General features: G+C 39.2%; 2 protein-coding genes across 5 annotated transcripts in view; one reads left to right on the top strand and one right to left on the bottom strand.

Annotated features, from left to right (window-relative positions):
• spdl1 (spindle apparatus coiled-coil protein 1) overlaps positions 1 to 7,042 on the bottom strand; it is an 11,821-nt gene extending 4,779 nt beyond the window's left edge. The window contains exons 1-5 of the mRNA XM_030062026.1: positions 6,917 to 7,042; positions 4,087 to 4,257; positions 2,131 to 2,307; positions 1,804 to 1,998; positions 1,061 to 1,210 (exon numbers count right to left, since the gene is read on the bottom strand). Of these exons, the coding sequence (XP_029917886.1) occupies positions 1,061 to 1,210; positions 1,804 to 1,998; positions 2,131 to 2,307; positions 4,087 to 4,257 (693 nt within the window). The 5' untranslated portion in view covers positions 6,917 to 7,042. The remainder of the gene's footprint in view (positions 1 to 1,060; positions 1,211 to 1,803; positions 1,999 to 2,130; positions 2,308 to 4,086; positions 4,258 to 6,916) is intronic.
• Positions 7,043 to 7,055: 13 nt separating this feature from the next.
• uvssa (UV-stimulated scaffold protein A) overlaps positions 7,056 to 25,649 on the top strand; it is a 65,740-nt gene continuing 47,146 nt past the window's right edge. Inside the window, exons 1-8 of one of the 4 annotated variants that reach the window (XM_030062025.1) lie at positions 7,056 to 7,076; positions 7,818 to 7,944; positions 9,866 to 10,019; positions 13,016 to 13,192; positions 14,577 to 14,697; positions 16,429 to 17,064; positions 17,209 to 17,318; positions 18,856 to 18,981. In XM_030062025.1, coding sequence (XP_029917885.1) covers positions 7,835 to 7,944; positions 9,866 to 10,019; positions 13,016 to 13,192; positions 14,577 to 14,697; positions 16,429 to 17,064; positions 17,209 to 17,318; positions 18,856 to 18,981 — 1,434 coding nt within the window. In that variant the 5' untranslated portion in view covers positions 7,056 to 7,076; positions 7,818 to 7,834. Of the gene's footprint in view, positions 7,208 to 7,817; positions 7,945 to 9,865; positions 10,020 to 13,015; positions 13,193 to 14,576; positions 14,698 to 16,428; positions 17,065 to 17,208; positions 17,319 to 18,855; positions 18,982 to 25,649 lie in introns of all 4 variants that reach the window. The other 3 variants (XM_030062022.1, XM_030062023.1, XM_030062024.1) reach the window with 3 other exon arrangements.

Genomic DNA, 25,649 nt, shown 5'->3' with positions numbered 1-25,649 from the left:
ACTCTTAAGACTCTGATCCAATTTATCATTTTGTCCCCTAACACACACAAAGTTCTAAAATTGTAGAGGGCAGTATTACTGTACTTTCTCTAATGCACATTGAGAGAGGAGGGATCCATAAAACTACTGTAACTATAGTCGTGTGTAGGAAAGAAGTTACTTATAATTGGTATCGCTGACAAAAATTCATATCAGTTAGTGGGCCCTAGTCTGGGCAGCCCTTTTCAGTCTGCTACCTCCATGATCTGCTCCTGGATAAACAGTGAAAATGGATGAAATCCACTGGATGTTAGTCCAGTGTCATCCACCTCTGACATGATGCAGTTTAACTTCCTACATGTGGAGTAATTCTACAGTTGTTTTCTATTAGGATGCACTGAACCTGACCTGATGCTAATGCAAACATTTCTAAAGATCTACACAAATATGCATGAATATTAGATTTATTATTTATTTAGTTAAAAAAAAATATACAGTACAGGCCAAAAGTTTGGACACACTTTCTCATTCAATGCGTTTTCTTTATTTTCATGACTATTTACATTGTAGATTCTCAACAGGACAATGAGCCCAAACACACCTCCAGGCTGTGTAAGGGCTATTTGACCAAGAAGGAGAGTGATGGAGTGCTGCGGCAGATGACCTGGCCTCCACAGTCACCGGACCTGAACCCAATCCAGATGGTTTGGGGTGAGCTGGACCGCAGAGTGAAGGCAAAGGGGCCAACAAGTGCTAAACACCTCTGGGAACTCCTTCAAGACTGTTGGAAAACCATTTCAGGTGACTACCTCTTGAAGCTCATGGAGAGAATGCCAAGAGTGTGCAAAGCAGTAATCAGAGCAAAGGGTGGCTATTTTGAAGAAACTAGAATATAAAACATGTTTTCAGTTATTTCACCTTTTTTTGTTAAGTACATAACTCCACATGTGTTCATTCATAGTTTTGATTCCTTCAGTGAGAATCTACAATGTAAATAGTCATGAAAATAAAGAAAACGCATTGAATGAGAAGGTGTGTCCAAACTTTTGGCCTGTACTGTATATTTTTAAACTGTATTTACCTCTAGAGCATTGAACCATGAGACGGCTTCTTTCTCTCTCTCCTCCTTCTCCTCTCTGATTTGATGAAGGTGCCGCTGCAGGTTGCTGTTGGTCATTTCCAACTGCTGTACTCTGTACTGTGTTTCCTGTAGCAAATGCTCCAACTCCACCTAATGCAGTTTATTCCACATTTAAAGAAAGACAACAGGACAGAAAGAAGAGGGACAGATATTGACATGAGAATTGTGTTGAATGTACATTGAAAGAAAAGCACTGTATGAACACAGCATATGTGAGCTGTGATGATGTGTGGTGGTGGTTTGCTGCCCACTGGTCTTCCTCATTTTTACGCCTCGCTGCTGGAGGCAATTCAGTTCAATTTTGTTTGCATAGCTTCAAATCATAACAAAAGGTATCTCATGGTGCTTTACAGAAAGCCAACGAGAAAACAAAAGCCCTGGGTGGGCGGCCATCTGTCTTGACCGGAAGGGTTGAGAGATGGACAGAGGGAGAGAGAGAGGGAGGGAGAGTGAGAGAGAGAGAGAGAGAGAGAGAGAGAGAGAGAGAGAGAGAGAGAGAGAGAGAATAGTAATAATGATCATTATAGGTCTGTTTGTAGTGGGACTGAGTAATTCTAATAATGGGAGTAGTAATAATATGAGAGAGAGAGAGAGAAGGAAAGAGGAGAGAGCACAAACCAAGTTCAAATAAAGCATTCCAAATGTGTGGGGTGAAGGCACCCTCCACTTCTAGTTCCTCTCACCTTGGCATTTTCCAACTCTATTCTCTTCACTTGTGCCTCAATCATCTCCGACGACATCGAGTCCTGGGTTTGTTCATTCAGAGCTCGTAACTCTTCCATCTTGTGATTTAGAGTCATAGTCTGGGCTTCAAGTTTTTGTTTCAGCTGTTTCTCATTCAGCTGTGATTCTTCCAGATCTGTCTGCAGCCTCAGCATCTATGAGAACAGACAGATGAAAAAGATAGATGAACTGGTGTTCAGCTCTGCTTTATTATTCAGAAGGAACACATTAGGCACCGTGCAGAGAGCAGACACCACAGAGCAGATGAGACCAAAGCAGACTGATACCTTGTTGTTCAGCTCACTGAGTTGCATGGTGTGGTTCCTCTCTAAATGTTCTTGTTGCTGTTGGAGCTGCTGTGTCTGCTGGCTCTTCATGTAGTCATGGTCTAACTGCAAAGATTCCAGCATCCGTGTCTTCAACTCCACCTCCTTCTGCAAAGAGTACTTGTCTTGCTCCAAAGCCTATGGCATACAGAACACACAAACAACCATGTAGGAAAATTAAAATTTACAATAAAAGTAGGGCTATTTGCCCCAAGGTAATGAGGATAAATAGGAAACCCTATTAAACCCTAGCCTGGATGCAGCCCTTGTGAATTGTCACACCCACATTTTTTAATTTTGTGGTGATTCCTGAGGTCTGGAACTGTTGTCATTCTCAAGGGTAGATCTGATCAGCGACTGTGCAAGATGCCTGATTTGCCAGCTGACAAAACATGGCAGTGACCATGAAGAGTTGTGATGCTACTGACCATAAGCTAAATTTGACCATAAGCTAAATGATTTCTTCTGTTCTTGACAAATGTTACAGCATCAACAGGATTCGGTAAGAGGTTAATATGTTAATTTTTTTCATGTCGTTGCGACCATGCCTGAAGATATAATCAGTTAACCAATTACGACTCATTTACCCCTGACCAGTGGTCTTGCCCATGGGTGGGACAAGCACTGACTTCAGTCAATCATCTCTGATAGAGACATGGCGTAACCTATTGAATTGCAGTGGATTCATGGCTTCTGAAAACCAGGCTATTTAACCACACACTTGGAAGTGTGCATGAAATGATATTATATAAACTTGGTACAGTGTCAGCACTTTTTGGCTCAAGTGTTTGTAAAATCAGATTTCAGTACATTTTCCATGAACCTTCGTCTCATTGCATAAGATGGTCACCAACAGCATGAGATTCCAAAATTAACAGAAATCTATATCAAAGACCAAAGAAGACAGCAATGCTTATTTTGACAAGCTAAATGTACGGTAACAAATATGTTTCCCACAGGCTGAAAAGTTAGTTGTAGCAGCTGGACCTTAGTTGGGGCCTATTTTCAATATATGCCTGTTGGTATCTGCACTGTACTAGGGGTGTAGTGATTCATTCATTGTCTCAATGAATCTATTATGAATATTATGACAATCAGCATTTTTTGTGATAATGTTGGCCTGAGTTGAGATAATGTGCTTCGAATCAATTTATACTCAGTTCTCAGCAAAAAACAAACTCACATAGGGTAATTATTAGGGGCAAGTTGCTGCATGGAGCCTGTTTCCTGTAACACCAGACGCTCAGCCACAGCACAATGCCGTGTGTTACAATTACTGCCCATAAAGCCTGGAACATGCGTAGCGCAGTTCTACATACGAGAATGCTGACAGAGACATACACTGGAGAAAATTCATAAGTAAAATTCATTTTACTCGTTTTTAAAATAAATGTTGAAATAATGCTGTTTTTTACTGGATTTTTTTGGACATTTCTTAAAAAAGTGTGATTTTTAAATAATTGCGTGTGTTAAGGGATAGGGTAAAGGTAACGTGAAAAGATTACTCAGTTGATCGAAAAGCGTGAGGCATTGTGCAGAAGTGCAAGCTGCTTGTCCAGTGACACAAACGCATTTGTGCACACACACTTCATGACTGCTCATGGGGGGATTTTGCAGAAGTGATCTTTGCAAGAAAAACTGAGCAAAAATGCATGTGTTTAGGAGGTACTGGGCATTTGAATGGATACCAGACACTTGGATTATACAGCATGACAAGTGTGAGCGTTTTACACTGAACTTTTCATGGTGTTTTGCTGTTGTAAAAATCAGAAAATTATGGCCCAAATTTTCTCCATTGGGTTAGAGATGGAATATCTTTACCATGAAGGCTTGCCAGTAAAAGTTTCTTCATCTGGGACTGAAGGCAGCAGATGATGAGGATTATGGATGAGGTATCTCTGATATATATTATCATACCTCCAAAGCATTGGTCATCTCCACTCTCTGTTCCTCAAGCCTGTTCTGTAGCTCCACCTGCTGGTTGAGGAGATCAAGGCCAGCCTGGGCAGCCTTCTGAACCTGCTCCTGCATCTCCTTCAGTTGAGCTCTGAGGCTCTGCACCTCATCCTCTGATGCTGACTCACACATCTGGAAAAAGAGGACAGAGATGGTTGCACTAGCTTTGGAAAGCTATAGATGATTTAAACACCACTTTCTCTGAGAATATATATGTAACTTAAATACCAGATTCCTAAAAAAAAAACAAAAAAAAAACAGCAGCATTCTGGGTCAGTACCTTATACCCCTTATTAATGTTTCCATCAAAACTGGACAATTCCCAGATGGATGGAAAAGTGCCATAATGCCTTTTTTAAGATCCAAGGATGCTGAAGATATTAGGATATTAGCAACTACAGACCAATTAGTATTCTTCCCATGGAAGCCCCCTGGGGTCAGCTGAGAGCAAAAAAACAAAAACAAAAACAAAACAAAACAAAAAAACAGACCTATGTCTTGTTATAGAAATCTGTGCGCACAGTCTATAAACCATGCTCTTGGATTCATATTCTGTGGCTGCGAATTTCCTTTGGGATGAATAAAGTATCTATCTATCTATTACAGATCCATGCCCACGGATCTGTAATGCCCTGCCTGCCCTGGGATCATGGTCCCTGCTATCTGTACACAAAGTCACTTGAGTGCAGGGACTGCAAATCTAAGGGCACGATTTACAAATGGGCAAGTGTCTTTACCATCAGGACTTGAAAATCTTTGACAAAAGCAAACAAGGTACCATGATAGCTGCATTTTAAGCAAACCAAAATTTTAGGTTTTGCAGTTTTTTGATTTTCATTATGTAGAGCTTGTTTAAATGAACTTGCTCCTCAGCCTTTCTGCAAAAAAAAAAAAAATCTACAGAATTGGAACATCTTTTGCTCAGACAGCTGTACTCAGTTTACCTTCTGTTCTTTTTTTAATCTCACTTTGTTAATCATACTTTCACAAATGCCCTTACAGGGACTGGAGTTGCAAATTATCATCTGTTAACAGTACATTTAATTTTTTAAATTACTGAATTGATTTAAATTAAAGAAACTAGACAACCTAAGGAATTCATTCATTGGTACCAAACATGTCATGCCAAGGTCGTTTGCAACATGACAAATTATGAAATCAGCAAAATTGTGAAATCAGTCATTCATGCAACATTCACATCAGTCAGTGACCTATTGCTTCGGACAAAGGACTTCTCTCTGTACTTGTCCTGTTAGATCTTAGAGCTGCATTCGACACCACTGACCATCTGATCTTATTACAGAGACCAGCACATATAGTTGGCATTAAAGGAACTGCACTAAACTGGTTTAAGACTTATCTATAAGACTGCTTTCAATTTCTATATGTTAATGACGGATTCATCATTAACATATGAATCTACTGTTATCTACTGAATTTACTGTTCATCTTGTATATGCTCCCTTTAGGCAATACTATTAGCAAACACATTTTCAGGACATCCCATGCACTTGGGTCTCAAAAAATTCTGAAAAATTCATCAGTGGTTCCTTATTTATCCAACAGCCACACTGTAAAATTTTAGTTTGCTCGGATGGATACTTTTTGTGCTATGGCTAATTTAGTGAGGGGAGTATGTGTCGATTTTGGTGCAATTTTCACGGGTCTTTATTTTTCCTCCATTTTCAGGTGTCAATATCTCAAGAACTACACCACAAAGGAAACTGAAATTTTGTTACGATAATACACCTCCACCTACTCTCTCAGCATATACAAAAACATCTGTCATACATCATAACTGGTAGGCATGCTAGCCAGCCAAATTGGAACAAAAAAATTACACGTTTCGTTACACACAGGTTTCGTGGTCGACCATGTTTGGGTCTTCAGAAAACAGCTTTGTATTTGCTCCAGCTTCTTGATTTTTTTTAGAGCTTTGAGATACATACATGGACTGTTCAAAGCATTAATGGTCAGTCAGATATATGCATTGCTTTCTGGATGGCACTTCCTCCAAATCCAAAAAAAGTTTTCATGTCAGATTTTCAATGGCCCATACCTGCATGTTGGAATGTCTGAAAAATCTGATTTTTGTTTAATTTAAAGTTCAAAGCTTGCTCTTTCTTGGGATATAAAACATTTTCCTCAATATTAGACCACTGTAGCTTACGTTTGTGTCTTATATTCATTTATTGTTTGTTATTTGGTCATTATTAACGTAAAATACAATGACCATTGCACCAGAAATGCATTTATATGTCAAAACATCAATACTTTCATGAACGTTTTACCAAATCTCTTAAACTGCACATTCATAGAGTTCGGGTTTTCGCTTCCAAATTTCCACAGTAAAGTACCCATTCTGAATTCCACCATACATGAATGCATAAAATTGACTACTTTACAAATTGAAACCATTTTGGTGTGATTATCTTCAAAATTGAAGCCTTGTAAAATGTCACTTTACTGTGCAGTAAAGTGCCCATTCTGTATTTATTTATTTTCAATTTTGAAGATAATCGAAAACAATCAATTAATTCATGTTTTATGAGGTATTTAACTTAACTTTAGCATGTCTGCTAATCTGCCCTAAAGCTTAGTTTGATATATGGTGCAGGGCCTGCTGTTCTCCGCCAACATCCATACATCACATATCGCTAAATGATACTTAGTTTGTAAGCCAACGTTAACACCAGCGATTGTGAAGTTGCAAACTGACTGGATATCCAAAATCAAACAAGCGGACAGAAACTAATATCACAAAGAAGATCCATGAAAATAACGTGTTTACCTTTCAGAGAATCACAGTCAAACCGCTCTACCGTTTGAATTTTACACCCAGGCTCGTTTTTTGAACAATAAAGTATCGCGAGGACGCCAACTAGTCTCAACGAGAAATGCACCTGATTGGCCAGAGCCGTACATGCGCACGAGTGGCAGCAGAGAGAGGGGTAGGAAAAATATACAGCTCCTGCTAGGTAAAAAGATCATTACTGGATAAGAAGTGTATTTCATGGCTCGCTAACGAGCCAGTCCTCTCTGTTGTACGTGGAGCTAACAGCTGAACAGGTCGTTAAGTTTAGTGAGGTTATACTTTTGGTTTCTGCTGTGTTGCGCTGTGGAGTTTTTCTTTTATTTTTATCATCTTGTCAATGCTAACGTTATCGGACTGCTAACTTGAAGTGTTGACGATTGGGAATGTTGACCTTTGTACTGTTTTGACTTCGTTAGATATATAATTTTTGTGATCAAATGCATGGACTAGTGTGATCTAGGGACTAGTGTGATCTGGATGTTATGCACAAAATCATATATATATTATTATATATTATATACATATACGATATTGACTAAATACAAAGATACCAATATAGTGATGATATTGTAATGGTGACTACTGGTGCTTTCACAAAATATTTACATACAAGATTTTTGGTAAATAATCATTAATAATGTGGATCTAATAAATTAAGAAGATTGCATTTTGTCACTGTAATTCACCCTTTACACTGCATTAGAGTCATCATTTATACCATATCATGATGTTACAATTTCTTGAATCTCAGAAGATATCTAGTTTCATTTTATGATCTTGAGAAGATATTGATATACTGCCCAGCCCTAGTGTGATCTGCTGTTTACAGCCACACAAGGAGGACCTGAGCTTAAGTGTGCTTTTGTTTATTTGACAGGTAAATATATAATTATAATGGAGCAGGCCCAAAGGGACAGGCTTTCAGAGCTGGTGGAGGAGCTGACCACATCAGGCCAACCAGAACTCAACCAGGACAAGATGAAGGAAATAAAGAAGATCTGCAAGTAGGTTGCAGCTTGGTGATCTATTACTTTGATCTGAAAGTAGACGCTTCTTTTCACTGCTTTCCTCAGGGGCCTCATATGCACATATGTAAAGAATAGTTTGGTCCATAAGTATTTTAACAGTGACACAATATGCATCATTTTGCCCTTGTCCACCACATTGGTGGATTCAAAATGGAGTAATCAAGATGTGACTGAAGTGCAGATTTTCAGCTTCAATTTAAGGGGTTGAACAAAAATATGGCATCAAGGTTTTAGGAATTACAGCCAGTATTATACAATGTCACCCAATTTTTAGAGGCTCAAAAGTAATTGGACAAACTATATATAACATACATGACTATATTTCTAAGGATTAGAGTTATAGTCATGTACTGTATGTACATTCGGAGGAAAATCCTTTGCAGTGTCTGACTGCCTGAAGTCTGGAGCCCATGGACAGCATCACCAAATTGCCTTCAGTTGCTGCTTGTTTGTGGGTCTTTCTGCCTTCAGTTTGGTCTCAGCAGGTGAAAAGCAGCTCAGTTGGGTTGAGGTCTGGGGACTGACTTGGCCAGTGAAGAATATTCCACTTCTTTGCTTTCAGTAACTCTTGGGTTGCTTTAATAGTATGTTTTGGGTCATTGTCCATTTGCACTGTGAAACTCCGTCCTATGAGTTTTGTGACATCTGGCTGAATGTGAGCAGATAGTAGAACCCTATAAACATCAGAGGTCATCCTGCTACTTCCATCAGCAGTCACATCATCAAGAAACACTAGTGACGCAGTTCAATTGGCAGCCATACATGCCCATGCCATAACAGATTTGGACAATGATTCGCCTAGTTCCTCCAGAGTGTTTTTGACTTCCCCAGATGATGTGAATGGGTTTTTCTTCACCAGGGAAAGAATGGTTCTGTCATCCACATGTCTTCTGTGGTCTTCCAGGCCTTTCGGTGTTGTCTAGCTTCCCAGTGCTTTCCTTCTTTTTCAGGATATATCAAACCATTGATTTGGCCATTCCTAAAGTTGTTTCTATTTTTTTATTTTTTATTTGCTTTTTGAACGTAATGATGGCCTCCGTCACCTGCCTAGATACCTCTTTGGATCGCATGTTGAGGGTTCTGATAAACAGCTACCAAATGCAAACACAAACACTTGGAATGAACTCCAGATCTTTTACCTTTTATTTTCTTAACTTGTCAATAACTAGAGAGAAGGCCACACCTGGCCATGAAACTGCTTTTTACTGAAAAGTCAATTGTATATACCTAAAAGTAAATTCAGACTGCTGAGGTGGGGGTTTATACTCATTTTGGAACTTACATTGCTTTTAGTTGATGTTTTGTGCTAGTAGTCAATATATGTAAATGTGAACATTTACCGCTTCCAAATAAATAAATAAATAATCCAGGCCATTTTATCTTGCCTTGGAGAAAAAGTTCTTGAAGCAGCTTCATAAAACAATAATAATAATTAAAACATCTTAATGCATACTTGTGTGAAATCTGATCAGAATATCAAATTAGTATTAATTTAGCATAATAATGTTTGGTACACAACTATAGATCCATGAAATGCATCATATCATCATATCAAAGATGGATCAGCCACTCAGAACAAAAGGTGTAAGTGTGCCTGGGCTTTATAGCTTGCTGTACCTGTTCCACTGGGTCAGACTCTTAATCTCCCCGTTGTGCTGACACAGGCATCATAGGCATAATGCAAAGTTATTATTCCTGTTCATATCACAGTCACAATATCTGTAAAATTAATTACAGTATGATTTTTCTCATATTGTTAAGTCCTGGTCACAGTCTAGAGTCCTGTGAACAGTATTTTGGTCTAACCCGAGTTCAAGTCTGCAGCCAGCTACTTACTTAGCTTAAGAAGCAAGAATAGACTAACCTCTGTCCATTCTCTGTTTGCTGTCCAAACCAGAGTATCTACTGACTGCCTAGACCATATCTACCACTCAGTGATGTCCCAGCTCAACCAGGACCATGCTGAGATCAGACTGTCAGCCTTCCAGATAGCCAGGGAGCTTTTCTCCAGATCCCATCACTTCAGAAACCTACTGGTGGACAACTTCCAGGTACTGGTCTGCTGGAGACCAGTGATTCTCGGTCATATTCACAGAAGACCAAGAGTCTGCAGGTTTTCATTCAGACCACCGCATGACAGTTGAACTAATAAGTGATATGAACTAATAGCTGATGACGTCTAACTGACTAATAGCAGAGATTAAAGTTCTCCTCCTCTAGACGGATTTCCGTCAGTTGGAAAAAGAGGGGAAAAAAAGAAAGACCAAAAAAAAAAAAAAAAAAAAGTTGCTCATGCATTTTGTTGTGGTACAGTTTTGACTATCCAATGAAATCATGTTAGGCATTAAACTGACGCTGTTGTAAACCAATAAATCCAGCCAGAGCCGTGGTATTAGCCAATCAGAAACAGAGGAGGGCGGGTTGACCCCTGCCTCTCAGGGATGGATCAGGGGTCCGTTTCACAAAGCAGGTTTAATGAAAACTCTGAGTTTTCCGTTTCACAAAGGGAGGTAACTCAAAGCAGAGAAAGAGGGGTAACTCTAGCCTGTTTCACAGAGGGAGGTAACTTAAGCTCTCAGTCAGTTACCGCAGTAACAGACTCCATGAAACTATGGAGTTTTTTTTCTCATGAAACCTCGAGTTTCTCTCTGTGTCCGCCCTCTTTCAGCCACACTTGGTATTTAATTCCTCATTCATTCAGTCAGCAGGCGAGTTTTGGCGTGGTGCATTAGTTCTGCCATCTGTTATTTTTAAAAAATAATATTTAAAAAACAGTCAGTAGGCCTTTATTAGAAGTCCATTAGTAGTTAGGTGGGGACTTTTTTTCACGAACATGGCATGTCCTTTCAACAACGATCCCGTGGAAGAAGGGGCAGTGTTACTGCGCAAAGAATTAAATATTCGTTGGGAGATGGTTATAAGACCGCACATAGATGTTTATGCCGAGGTCTTACCTGTTTGAACAATGTTTTTATATTTCATCTTAAGCTGCTACCAAGTGCGCTTCTCCCCTGCGGGATTGCACCTAAATGAAATAAATTAATAGGCTACCATTCAAGCAGTTTCCCCTGTAATGTTATTGTGATTGCAACGGACTACATTTAAACTTACGCACTGACCCAAGCAGCAATGTTCTCCCACTCCATCTCCCTCTCCTTAGCCGCTGCAGCGGTGTTGCAGTTTTTTTTTTTTTTTTTTTTTTTTTTTTAAAAACATGTTCAAACTCGCTGTATGAATGCATTGAGATTTCCAATTCAACTGCGGTGGAAAAACGCAGCCCGACGCTTCCCTGTTGCCATGGTGACTCGTCAAATCGGGGCTCCATTGACGCTGTCTTTTTATAGCTGTGGTGTACGCGCTTAACTCCAGGTGAAACTACTCCGAGTTGATCAAACTAACTCAAATCAGCTGTTCTGGAACCGAAAACTCAGAGTTTCCTATCTCAGAGTAGATCAACTCAGAGTTCAGGGTAAGACTCGGAGTTTGTTGAACCTGCTTTGTGAAACGGACCCCTGTTGTAACTGCATGAGTGGAGTTAACAGAGACGTAACGTGGATTTTTTACCAATTAAATAGTGAAATAATTATATGGTTTTACATTAAATGAGCTGGTATTTTAATGAATTAATGACACATTTAATGACACATTTATTTATTTAATTCCCATTTTAATTAATTAATGACACTTTTAAGTATTTATTTAAAGATGTATTTATTTATTTCATTCTGTCCCTTTTAGTCCTCCATAGAAAAGGGGCCATTCTTAAAGCGCAGTGCAGCGCATTATGGGGGAATATGAACTGGCCTGAAAAAAAAATTTAAGTCCAAAATATTTTTTTTGCTTTAATCCCTGGACTAATAACTGACTATGTCTCCATGCCAGAGCAACCTGGCTACCCTGGTCAAAGTCATACAGGGTTTTTCCTGCATATAAAATTACGAGGCGGCCTCCTCCGCCTAATTTCGTGCCGCCCCCGGCTCTCAAAACTCTGACGTCGGGAAAATTGTTATTTTCTGACAAGCGTTGTGGTAGATGGATGTCATTTTAACTGCAGTTGCAGCATTGTGCCGATGTGGTGGCGCTGTATCAACAAGAGTGCACCGGACATCGCTGCCAAAACTGCCAAAGAGGAAGAACAGAGCCGAGAAATTCCCTTCCTGGAGGATTTTGTTTTGTGTTTCGGTTTCTTCGCTAGTGTGTGTGTTAATCGGCATCCTGGTAGTGGAAGTGAAAATGCAGCTTAGTTTGACTGCCTCAGGCACAACATTTGTCCCTAGTCATTACATCACAGTCCACACATTGGCTAACAAGAAACCCATTCAGTTAGACTGTGCAAAATGAAAAGTGTGGTGAACCACAATATTTTCCTGTTATAATATTGCTCCTTTATTTTTTTTCTAAAAATATAAAGATTTGCTGCATTGGTGATTGAGGATTAACACTTGATTATTATTGGTTTTTTTTTGTTGTTGTTTTTTGTCCTGGTTCCTGACAAAAAAACAATAATAATACATTGCCCATATGAATTCAAACGATGGGTAACTTAAATCACAACTTATTTATTTATTTATTCATTTATTTATTTATTTATTTTACAAATTTTACATTTAGGATAGTGGGTCCTGCGACCCTTGTGAGAATAAGCGGTTTGGACAATGGATGGATGGATAGTGGGTGGATCGGGCTTTATTTTTTTTTTTTAAGCAGCTAATAGTAGTTTTCACATTTTTTTTACTTTCTTTTTATGGTATCCTCACTTTTTACTAAGTATCATGTGAGTTAACAGTGCTTGTGTTCACATTCATTAGTTGCGGAAATAGCCATTCGATTCATTAAAAATATGAGCATGTTCAGTACACACCATTTTGTAATGTGGTCATGCACAACACTGATAACCAGTTAAGTATTGATATGGTGAAATTCTGCTCTTTAAATACAGCAGTGGAATTGGAACCCAGCTTTTCTAAGAAATAATGTAATTTACTACCTTTGCTCTTCCCCCTCCTCTTCCACCCCCCCACCCCCACCCCCCACCCCCACTCCGCAGGAGTTCTTGGAGTTGACGGTGGAGACAGACTTGGAGCAGCCCCTTCCTCCCCCTAAAGAGGTAGCCAAGAAGCTCAAAGTGTCAGCCATTCAGACTGTCCAGTCATGGCAGGCCTCCTATGGATCAGCCTATAAGAAGCTTGCGCTGGGCTACCACTTTCTTAAACAGGTCAAGAAGGTGAGACAGACAGCTATCAAACTATGGACTACTTTCACCGACCTCATGTTGCACTTAAAACTGGGAAGCTGAATATGTCCCACACTTCTTTTTCACCAAAATGAGTTGTGGTTTTTGCACTCCACCCCTGGCTCTCTCTGGATGGAACACATTTTTTTTTTTTTTTTTTTAAATTTGCCTCCCATTTGGTTAAACTTTTAAGCATATTTGTTACTGTCTACCATTTCGAACCTTTATTTACCTGGGCTATGTTTGCTGAGCACAGTGCATTTTCAGCAAGGCCATGCCCTTGCCAGAAAGTTATTTTAGGTTGTGGTGCCCGGCTATTAATATGTTCACATTATTAGTTCGCAAGTTACCTGTCAAGTGGGAAAAAACAGAACATTATTCTCTGTTAGTTCTCATGCCAGCTGAATCACTTTTTGAGTTCAAACAATGTTGAACAACTCAAGTTCCAACTCAAGGTCCACTGTGCTACCTTAAAATGCCAACTTTATGTAGGACAAAAAACCAAAAAACAAAAAAAACCAAAATCATTTGTGGCTGGCATTAAAATATGCTAGCAGCTGTACTGGCACAAATTTATAATTCATTAGTAAATGTTTAACCGTTTGCAGTTTAATAGGTTTAACTTCAGGCAAAGGTCATTGAAGATTGTGAGCACATTAAAAGTAATTAAGTAAGTAAGTCATAATGTCTGACATTCTGACATGTCTGGAATGCAGCATCCGTCGTGTGATAATAAGGCCATCATGGCACTCAGACAGTATGTTGTACTGTTACCTATTACCAACGCAACTGGACAGGGGTTATGTTCCTTGTCTGTTAGCAGGATATTTAAAAAAAAAAAAAAACAGATTTGCATGAAACTTTGTGGAACGTTTGGTCAAGGTCAAAGGAAAAACTGAATCACTTTTCAAACCAATTGGCAAAAGGGGGCGTGGCAGTAGCCATGTCTTTGCAGAAAAATGCGTCTAACTTTTGACTGCATTCATGAAACATTTTGAAACTTTGTGGAAAAGTTGGTCCTGTGGGAAGCAAGAACTGACAAATAGTGGGTGTGGCTTCATATAAAAATGCATCTAATACCCAGTTTGACTTTTAACACTGATTTGTTGAAAGGCAGGTGTGGCAGTTAGGTGTGGTTAACTTAAGGTAAATATTCAGCTTGTGGAACTGGTATATCTTGACTATTGCATGTGTCCAGAGGTATGTGCACTACTGAAGGCTTTCCTTCCTATAGAAAGTGAAGCTTTTGTTCCTTCCTAAACCTGCCAAATTACGCACACCTGTTGGGCCTGTCACTGCTGAGGATAATGCTACCTGTCTACTTTGACTCAGTGTTTGCCATGCTAATCCATGTTGTTTATGTTCTCTCTGTCAGGTGGACTTCCAGGATGTTGAAGCCAGGTCAGTAGCAGAAAGGAGGAGGGAGGAGGAGAGGCAGAGGAGAATGGATAGGATCTACAGGGAGAGAGTGGAGGCAGCCACCAGAGACATGGAGGGTAATCATTTTACTCTGCTGTTACTGCTACTACTTAGGGCTGCAGCAAATGAGTATGTTTCAGTTCATTGTTTTCAGTTAATCAATTAATTTTTGTAGTTATAAAATGTTAGAGCTAATGACAAATGCCAATCACACCCAAAATGATGTCTTCAGGCTTTCTTAATCTGATCTGCAGCCAAAAAAACATATTTTTAAATAAAAATTGTAATAATATATAAAATGGAGGTTGTCCTGCACACTGCTGGAACTTGCAAAACTTCTAGATTTTTTCACAAAAGAACTGTGTTTTAGTCAGAGAAGGTAAGATATAGAAAACATGGCACAGTCAATCAAGCAATCGTGAACTGTCACATGATAACTCCCTATTTACCATGCAAGTCATTCTGGATGGATGGAACAGTTGATGTTGAAATAGCTGATCATTTAAATGTGAATGTGAATAAAATCAGGAGAGTTCCAGCAGGACTACTTCCTTTCTGTGTTTGATCATTTTTTGTTCATCCACACCTGGAGAAAGATGACTCAGGTGTGCACAAGTTGTTCCTTTGCATTTTGTAATGGTATGAGAGAAAAAGCAAGAGATTCTTAGCATTTGTGAAGCTATAACCAGCAAAGGTTTGTTTTTTTCACTTGTAAAACGAATAAAACGATGAATCATTTTAGCAAAATGATAATCGATCAACATTCTGTCGATCGACTAATTGGTTAAAGATCTGCTGCTTCTGATGATAAGAGTCATAATAATAACATGATAGACTCTGCTTGACAGTAGGGTTAGTGTTTCTCCTGTGTTCCACCTTAAGATGAGAATATATTCTCTCCTAAGGCCAGTTGTGCTCCAAATATACTACAAGTGGGACAACCCATATTTAACAAGTTGTTATTATTGCTTGACCTGCATGGATCACCCTATTATAACAGTACAGAACAACCCATTTCCCTGATTGATTTATTACAAAATGTATAATTTTTCTCCTCATTATGCGACAGTCATGTATTATGTGTTAAAAGTGATGGCTAGCCGCTAGCAACTACATTCAGTGACAGCCAGTGATGTTATTACTACACATTCTGCCTTGTTCTGCAACGCTATTGGTTATACAAAAGTATTCAGCTAGCTTACCTTCCCAATGATTTTGCATGTTCGGTTCATTTACTACCCACATTTTAGTTTGCAACAATTTTGCAAATAATGCAGGGGTACTGAAGATTTCTCAACATATAATCAAAGTTCTGTGATTTTCAAATTTGAATGGTTTTGGTTGAAACACCCACCTTATAATGTTCTGCTTTTGTAGCTAACAAAGTTGTCACCATTCATAAGCCACAGAACTGATAATTAGCTGTGTAAAGCAAACATTTTCCTGGGAAATATTTTCCAATGGAGAGACCATTTTACTCTGCCCGCTTTCGAGGCATCAAACCACAACAGTGCTGCTGCTTTTAGGAAAACAAATGTGGAAGACATCATTATTGTGATGGAATACTGGTGTGAAGAAAGTTTGAAGTCTCTGAAAGTTCATTTTCAGATTGAAATGAGCCAGCCTGATTTAGGGTGTGACAGACAGAAATTCTGCATTCATGTCTTACAGTAAAGAAATGCTCTTTAGCTGAACTTTCATGTGGTAAACACCATTCACTCAGCTTTCATGCAGGTAATAATAACAGAGGATACATAAAGACATACAATCCTAATATCAGTTCTAAGATGTCTGTTAATCTGTGCCAGAGTCCACCCAGGAAATTCAGGCGACGCTGACAGAAATGAAATCATGCCTGAACCTGCTACTTCCGGATGAGTTTGACCTCTCAGATCCCTGGACAGCCAATCACAGCCTTCAGAACTCTGCACCAACCAACCAGTGTGTAGCAGAGGATGAACAGCCCTGCTGCAGCAAAGACCTAAGGGAGGAGAGGGAATGCAGGGGGAAGAAGAGCAACAGTGTGGAGGAGAAGAAAGGAAAAGATGAGAGGGAGGAGAGAGGAAAGAAGAAGAAAAAGAAGAAGAGTGGTGTAGAGGAGAGAGAGGAGAGGAAGGGGAAAGATCCAGAGAACAGTCAAAAGGGAAACAAGGCTGCAAAGGAGGGAGAGGAGGAGGAGGAGGAGCAGGAGGAAGGTATGAGGAAGAAGACAGATAGGACGGTTACAGAAGAGGAGAGGAATGAGGTAGGGAAGGAAGAGAAGAAGGAAGAGGGGCAGGAAGTGCTACGGGAGGGAGAGATGGAGGAAGAAATGGAGGATGAAGAGCAAGGGGGTTTAAGGTGTACTGAAGGACAAGGGGAGGACGGCCTTGATGAAGACTCCTTTATTCGTAACTCTGGGCTGATATCTCATTCATACAGCCTGGACATCAGCGTTGATCCTGGTGGGTACAACACACAGACACACGCTCACACACACACACACACACACACACACACACACACAAACAATTATACTGTAAATGTAGTGGGAGTCAAAGATTTTCACTGTGAGACCCTCTTTCTTGTTGCCTCTCCTCTCCTCTCAGATGTCCATGTTAAAGAGACCGAGGATAATGAAGCAGTCATTTCCACAATACTAGACCTCGATAGACTGATAACAACTAAACACCTGCCAGCTGTACAGAGCTGGGTTCAGGTTAGTACAAACACACACACACACACACACTACAATTCACTACTCACGAGAAAGCTGAACCTCTTAAAGGGTAGTTTACCCATTTTGATAAATTTGATATTATTTAACTTTCCCCACAGAGAAGGCAGTTGTCCCATCCTCAGTTCTGATCTCACCCAATCGTAATCTCATCTGTAATACTCAATTTGTTGTGGGGCTGAAACTGACGAAAAGAGAACACTGTCAACTGTGGTTAAAAACAAGTATTTTAATAGATATATAGATAGACTCATTTGCCCCCAAATCATTGCAGATTATCTGGTTTGGTGGCAAATGAGTTTCCCCTTTGGGGATTGATAAACCTTTTTGATGGAATGTAAGCTGAACAATTTCAATAACTCATTAATGTGGACAGGGAAGCCAAGCCACTGTATTCACAGAGAATATATTACAATAGTCCCAGGCTCATTATCATACGTCATATGTCAGTTTAAGAGAACTGACTGATGTACAGTCGTCATTGAAGTAGAATTTGCATGAATTTTGGAAGATCCAATTATGACCAATTGACCAAATATGTGGATTCCTCATGTCTTTGTCATTGTTGAGAGTTTGGTACAAATAGGATGTTGGGTATTATATTTTGGGACATTCTTTTATACGCATACAGTGCTGTGAAAAAGTATTTGCCCCCTTCCTGATTTCTTAATTTTTTGCATATTTGTCACACTTATATGTTTCAAATCATCAAACAAATTTTAATATTAGACAAAGATAACCCGAGTAAATACAAAATACAGTTTTTAAATGATGATTTAATTTATTAAGGGGAAAAAGCTATCCAAACCTACCTGGCCCTATTGCACCCCTAACCCTAATAACTGGTTGTGTCACCCTTGGCGGCAACAGCTGCAATCAAGTGTTTGCGATAACTGGCAGTGAGTCTTTTACATCGCTGTGGAGGAATTTTGGCCCACTCTTCTTTACAGAATTGTTTTAATTCAGCCACATTGGAGGGTTTTCGAGCATCGGTTGAGGGCAAATACTTTTTCACAGCACTGTAGGTGATGGAACTCAGCGTCCAACCCATACCTTAACGTCCAAACACTTCCAGTGACAACTTAGCATAGACATACACACACACTCACACACACTCACTGGCTTGCTAGCCATAGACTGAAGGTTGATTGTGTTACTCAAATCTCTGTTTCATTCTGTTGATTTGTTGCTTGATAATGTGTAGTTTCCCCCTCTCACCCTGTTCTAAAAATACAGAATAACGCACGTCTCTGATTGATTTATTACAGAATGTAGCATTTATTTATCAGACAATGTAGCATAATATATTAATCCTACCTTATGAAAATATCCAATTGTGAGCAATTGGAAAGCAATCTGTGTATTTTTTTTTTTCCTGAAAATTGTTTTTCCAAATTAGTGTCTGTTAATGTTATGGAAATCTTTTCAGAACAATCAGAACACTGGGTGTTATAAGTGACTTCTCAGTGTGATTTGATATAAAGTGAAACCTGTGTGCATGTGTGTGGTGTGTGTATAGGTCTTCACCAAGTCAGACCAGCAGCAGTTGTTAAGGAGAGCACTGGATCTGAAGAAGTCTTTAGAAGCTGCTCTGCAGAAATGCAAAGAGCTTCACATTGACTGCAAGACCAGGGTCCGCAGAGTGGTGAGTTACCAACATAACAGCAGAACTCTTGGTCTGATTCAAGTTATTAATCATCCACTTATCATAATTCACCCCTTTTGGTAGGGGTGTATAGCCATTGCACTATTTGTATTCAGGTTCGGATTCGGGCTTTTAAAAAAAACTTTGGATTCGTTATTCGGATTCGGGAAGAAACTGGAAGTGGGCGTACTAGAGACTTCCACCGAGCTAGCCGGCTAACTTCTGGTTTAGCTCTCGGCTAGAACGGGAAAAAAATAATTTAATCGTGCGGCTCTTCTAGACTTTCCAAATGTAATCAAACTGAATGGATCAAATTCTGCTAGTGAAACAAGTCGTTTCGCGGGGGTTGTGACACTCAAAAAAATGTATCCACCGTTTTATAGCCTGCAATTCCACGTTTGGCCACTATGTAAAATTGGCCTCAATGCGCGGCGCTGTTCTTGGGGGCTTGGCTCTACTGAATAACGTTTTTTTTCTTTAGAAAAAAGCTCCTGTATAATGAGGAGAAACTTCGGACAGAAAAACTATTAGGGATCAAAGCATTATTTGTGTACTTCCGAATATCGTATTCGGGTTCAGGTACATACCTACCTTATAGATTATTTGAAGAATCATCACTGTACTAATCCTATAATATTCCTGTAATATTCATCAGGCAGTCCCAAAAGGAATCTAGTTGTAGTCTTGCGAATAGCGCCTCTGCAAGATACCTAGCCTTTGCAAAATCTGTGAGTGTGTGGTAGGCATTGCTCTGTTGCTCTGTGCTCCCCTGGGCTGCTAGTCCAGAATACTGTGTTTGTGTTTCTCTGTTTACGTTTTCATGACTAAATTGATCCCAAAGTACCATTTTTAGCACATAAATGAATGCAGACAAAGTGGATTATGCCATTGTACAACAAAAACGTGTAATGGGACTTGTTTTTTTATATTGCCATAATTTTGAAGAGAAGCTTTGGTGAAGCAGTCCATAAGTTCCTGGCGACCATGTTGATAGACAACCTCATAATTCCAACAATTGCAACTGCCTAATCAGACTATAAACTCTGCAAGTGCCATGCTCAGTTTTTTCATGATGGTCGTGAAGAACTTTTAACACATCAAGGAGAAAAATTCCAAATAATGAGACAAACGAAGACAGCTGTGATTATCCTCGTCAAGACATGACGTCAGATGATCTACATACAATATCTTACCTGGTTAAACCTTTTAGCTTTCCAAATACAGGGCATGCTATCCGAGTAAGACTGAATAAGTCTTACTCAAGTTTGAGAGGGAAGTGTACACATAATTTATTTTGTTGCTGAGCGGCATAAAAGAAGTGTAATAGATTTATTAACACACAGCTGTTGATATACTTAATGTCACATGGCCTAGCTTGCTAGCACTAAAGATACTAAAGATAAGTTATTTTCAACTTAGACCTTATTTCCTGAGTTTTTGCCATTATGATGATGGACTGTGTTGAAAATTGCATCACTTACTTCATTGTAGAACTTTACATACCTCCAGGTTGCTGTGGTCTCATAAGCAAATACAGGGGCCAAAGCAGTAATTAACAATTGAATCCAAAAAGTAATAGGTTTCTGTTTTGATTGTCAGTTGGTCTTACTGGTCAGATGATGGCTCTGTGTTGATGTTGTTGACTGATATTACTGATAGAAGTCAGCATAAGATCGCAATTTCTTCTCTTGCTTCAGTTATCGATTCCCTAATGCCAACAATCAATTGTTTTATATTTTTATTTATATTTTTGCCAATTTACTGACATAGCCATATCACAACTGTATGAAGAAGTAAAAATTGGAGTCCTGCAATTGAGCAAAGCTCACAAGGATGCACATAGATTGTACTTTCAATACAGTCTGTTCATCCAGGGTGTTTTACATTGTGTATTTATTGTGTTTATCATGTCAGTTTCCTATACACTCTCTTTTCCTCCATATGCACATGAAAAAGTTTTTCAGAAATGTGATTAATTGTATGCATGGCACAATAATTGGGTTTCTTTAAGAGAAATCTAGGCCCCGTAACCTGATTTCTCTTAATGTCTTACCCAGGTTATGGCAACTGACTTATTCATTTATGTGGCATTTAAGAAACCAGATAACAGCCCAGATGAGGCTAATAACAATGTTGTCCATTGGCCTTATGTCTACATTATTTTAGTGAGATATGCTCAAAAACCTGAATGAAAACAGGTGGACACATTAGAAATGCTCGCACAGCTTCAGAGGGTGGAACAATTCAGAATGTAATTCAGGTTTCACACATTGGAGACCAGGCATTCAGGAGCTGGCTAAGAGGAATTCTATGCTGGCTGACAAGGTCTCCAGCAAAATACAACATGCACACTTTAAGTCGTTCAAATGTACAGAACTGTATCAGATCCATTTTTGACCATGATGTCATACACAAGACTGGCACACAGGTTGATTAGCTTAGCTACTGCCGGCCAGCAGATGGCAACCTTCTGCTACAAATTGGACGATAGCAATGTGTCTGTACACAGAGAAAACACGATGGGAAGTGAAAGTGAAGCACTCATAGGAAATTGTGTCTTGCCTTTATCTCCCTCTGTCAAACATACGTGTAGATGTTTCAGCAGAACAGGGAGCAGGTAGAGATCAGTGTCTGACACTAAACCTCCTCTGAACCTTGAACTTCCTGCCTGTGGGACTATTTAATAACTTAGAAGATGAAAACATCGACCCCAAGTTGGGTGCAGGTACAAGTAACTGAAATGTCTATGCACTGAATATTAAAGCACCCACAAAATGAATATCAACTATTAACTACAAATAAAGATTCCTCTAAATTAATCTCCTACCTACCCAGTATATCAGTAAACAAAATCACTGATTCTTGGGAATTTGGATAAATCATGTCCCACTAAGAAAAATGCTATTTCTGTTAGAAATTTACAACATTTTAATGAATAAAAAGAATCAAGGGCATAATCAGGGGGTCCTTTGCACATTTGTAAGGTTCTTTTATAGGTTTATTTTTAATTTGTATTAATTTAATGATTATATGTTGGCCCATGGCCTACAAAACCAGTTGTCCTCGGATAGGAGATAATCATTTCAACTTGATTAAAACAACAAAAAGTAATAATTTCATTGAATAATATATTTACCACATGAAAGAGTACATCATAATTTGTATTAAAAACTACAAACGGTGAGTTTTGAACAATATTTACTATTATTTTGTGGTTGCTCAAAATGTGTTCCACATATTCGTCACCACTGTCAGATATTTATTTAAAAAACAAAAAACTCTACAAATACAAGGTCAATTACATTCCTGAGGAGCCCTTTTCAAACCTTCAGCTCTACTGCATGCTTCAAGACCGCTCAGGCTCCTGGAAGTTTTCTATTTTCTCTTAAATCTCTTCATATTTTTGGACACTGCTACTGTCACAACCATCACATGTCAACACCGTCACTTTTGTATCAAAAATATTAGATTAGATTATGGAATAAATGTATACTTTTTAAGAAGAGGTCTGATGTAGGTAGCAACAGGGCGAAAACAAGCTGGCTAATGTGAACAACTCATGCTTGTGAAAGAGCAGGTTTTTGTCTCCACCGTCAGACGTCACCACCGTCAGGTTTTCTGTCTGACGGTGATGACTGAAGTCTGAAAAATGCTTATAACAGAGCTCAGGATTGTTATTTTTTGTACCAAATAGTTAAATAAAGTTGTTAAGCAAGAAGCCATTGACTTGAGTGGTATAAATTTTGGAAATGTATGTTTTAATGAGGCGACTGTCACCACCGTCAGATTAGTGTCACCACCGTCAGAGGCAGTTAAATTGGTTTTAAATGAATATACGTACAGTATGTTTCTTTGGTGCTGTTGAGTTATTAAAGTAATAGTCTCTTTAATACAAAAATATGTTTTTCAAATAAAAAAAAAAACATTACGGTGACGTTGTTGACAAAAACAAAGTAGCCTAATAACTGGAAAAACACCTATTTTATGAAAAAAATGCAAAATGAGGAGGTTGCACCGGTACATTGCTGAACAGCCAAGACCTTGGCCTATAATGATATACCTTCAGATTTTGTAATTTAACGCACTTTTTTTTTTTTTTTTCAAAATTAAAACCTGTTTTATCCAAATTCCCAAGAATCAGTGAAATATGTATTCTGTGAGAGCAGCAGTAATACTAATATTAATTATACTAATTGAAAAAAATAGGGGAAAATGAATTACAGTGAGACGATGGGAGAGTTAGGGCCCTATCTTGCGCCAGACTCCCTAAACCCGCTATTTGCGGATTTAGGATTTAGGAAGAGGCGTTCCCCCGTAAAAGTTGCTATCTTGTGCACCTCCCGCTATCCGCAAAACACCTCCGCTACCCGCTATATTATGCATAGGCGTGTTTTGGGCGTTATGCCAGTTAAACAAATCAGTGTGCCAGGTGCCATTGCCTTTAAGGGCAGGATGCGCTATCCTAAATCCTAAATCCTAAACCCGCGATGGAGAGAGGGAGGTAGATTTTCTCAGGGCTTCTACTGAGGCTAAAGCAAGTTGGCTTTATATATATATATACATATGATATATTATATTATAGGCGAGTTCATTCGGGAGGTGGAGCCACATGTGTCCAAGTGGACGTGTCACAAGGTTGTACTGATTGAGCAAAATCCCCGGCCACACCACACACACACACAAGAGGCAGAGGTGGAACTATGTGTAAACTAATTTATTGACAAGGTAGATTGGGCAAATAAAATATTAAAAATAAAAATATAGCACAGCTGCTGGCTTATGATAAAACAATAAAACGTGCTGGCGTAAGTGTCCAATTAAAACAGTCTTTCCTCTAAACAGTCTATATGAGTAATATACTCAGTCCATTCCGGCGGCGTCCCGGTATCAGTCCGACCGTGTGCGTAGCGAGGCTCCGTCGGGGCGCGCATTGAAGCCGCCTGGGCGCGCTCTCCTAACAGCCCAAACTTTAGGGAAAGCGGATAGCGGGTGGTCCTGACCACCCGCTATCCGCTATCCCTAAAGTGTGTGCGCAAGATAGCAACCTTAGGGATAGCGCATGAAACACACCCACGGACACACCTCCAGGCGCAAATGACGGAGTCGGCATAAGGATAGCGGGTAGCGGGTGGTGCAAGATACCGTTTAGGGATAGCGGAAGCTCCTAAATCCGCAATTTGCGGGTAGCGGGTAGTGGCAGCGGATAGCGGGTGGCACAAGATAGGGCCCTTAGTGTTTGGTTGACTTAAGGGAAGAGTTTGTAAATTGATAAAATAAGTTATAAAGTATTGCCACCTTGAGAGACACTCATCTAATGAGCTGTGAAAACAAAATTTAACTTTCTACAATTTCATAAAGAAAATCATATTTTGAGGCCACAGACAGGCAGACGGAGGCATCAATTAACACATTCACCTAAACCAAATTTTAATTGTGTGGCATCTGTGCTGATATTGCATCACAAATGAGTCTGTAGTTGTCCTTCACAGTTTAATATAGTATTAGAAACCCTGAAAACCTTTAAATTGGCAAAAAACAAAGAATGGCGATATATTAAGCTCATCAGCCAGTGCTAATATATTTTACCTACCACCCAGCACTATTGCACAATAAATGCTATGGGAGCTGTGATATTCAGTGTCCAGACATTGTTCTCATTTCTCTACTCCCCAAATCATCCAGTCCCACAGGATGTGGCATTAGCTACAGTGCAAATAATCAGTGAAGTTCAGGCGGAGATTTATTACCACAAAAAAATATGATCAGACATCATTTTTAGGCATTTTATAAAATGCCTACCTCTAAAAGCTTAGAACTGCAAAAGAAACAATGTAAAGAGATCGATCCTGGCACTGCCATTGTAGCTTTTACAAATTTTCATCAGGAGAGGGCATCCTCATAATGCATATGATCTTGCAAATTGAAGACACTGAGCAGGCCCTCCCTGTTGAACAAAGCCGGTGGCCTTTCAGGGGGGAATAACACACCATATCACTGTCTGGTCACAGGTCAGATAGAGTCCAGAGGACTCAATGAGGTCCCCATCCCTGTGTTTTAGTGTCACTAGAAAATTGAAACCTTAAGGGAATAATAAGTCTATCCGTGGCTTTCATCAGCTGTCACAGCTCACATCAGGGAACATTTTACTGTGTGTATTTGTTTCCCTCCCAATAAATACTCAAAACATTCAGTTGAGAATGCCAAATAATTGCATCTGGAAGAGGCTGCTTGCTAGCTGTCATGCTACTTCATGGCTGGAGTCCTGCCTTCATTTAACAGTGGCAGCTGGGCACACTTTAAGGTTCAGAATGATATCATGTAGTTGTAAAATGAATCGATACAAATTCTTTAGAGTGTGGTAAACACATGGAAAAGAAAACAAGATTCTTTTACGCACTGCAACACACTATAAAAACAGTAACTACGTCGCTAAGTTGAAATGATAGTTAAGTGTCATATTTCTTGTTGTGGACCCTAAATGATACAATTAAAGTCTGTGTTATGTACTGTAGATACCACAAACTGTTTTGTCTTTGATTTGTATTTATTTCTTCTAGTATGTATTTTTCAGTCACTACCTAATATTCTGGTAGCTAGTAGTTGACAGTGTAATTTTAGTAGTTGCTACATCATATAATAGATAGCTCTAATCTAAAATGAACTGGGGA

This window comes from Myripristis murdjan, chromosome 10 (assembly GCF_902150065.1).
Source record: "Myripristis murdjan chromosome 10, fMyrMur1.1, whole genome shotgun sequence".
Taxonomy (NCBI): Eukaryota; Metazoa; Chordata; class Actinopteri; order Holocentriformes; family Holocentridae; genus Myripristis; species Myripristis murdjan.
Note: the sequence above shows the minus strand (reverse complement) of the source record. Positions and strands in the feature narration are given on the sequence as shown.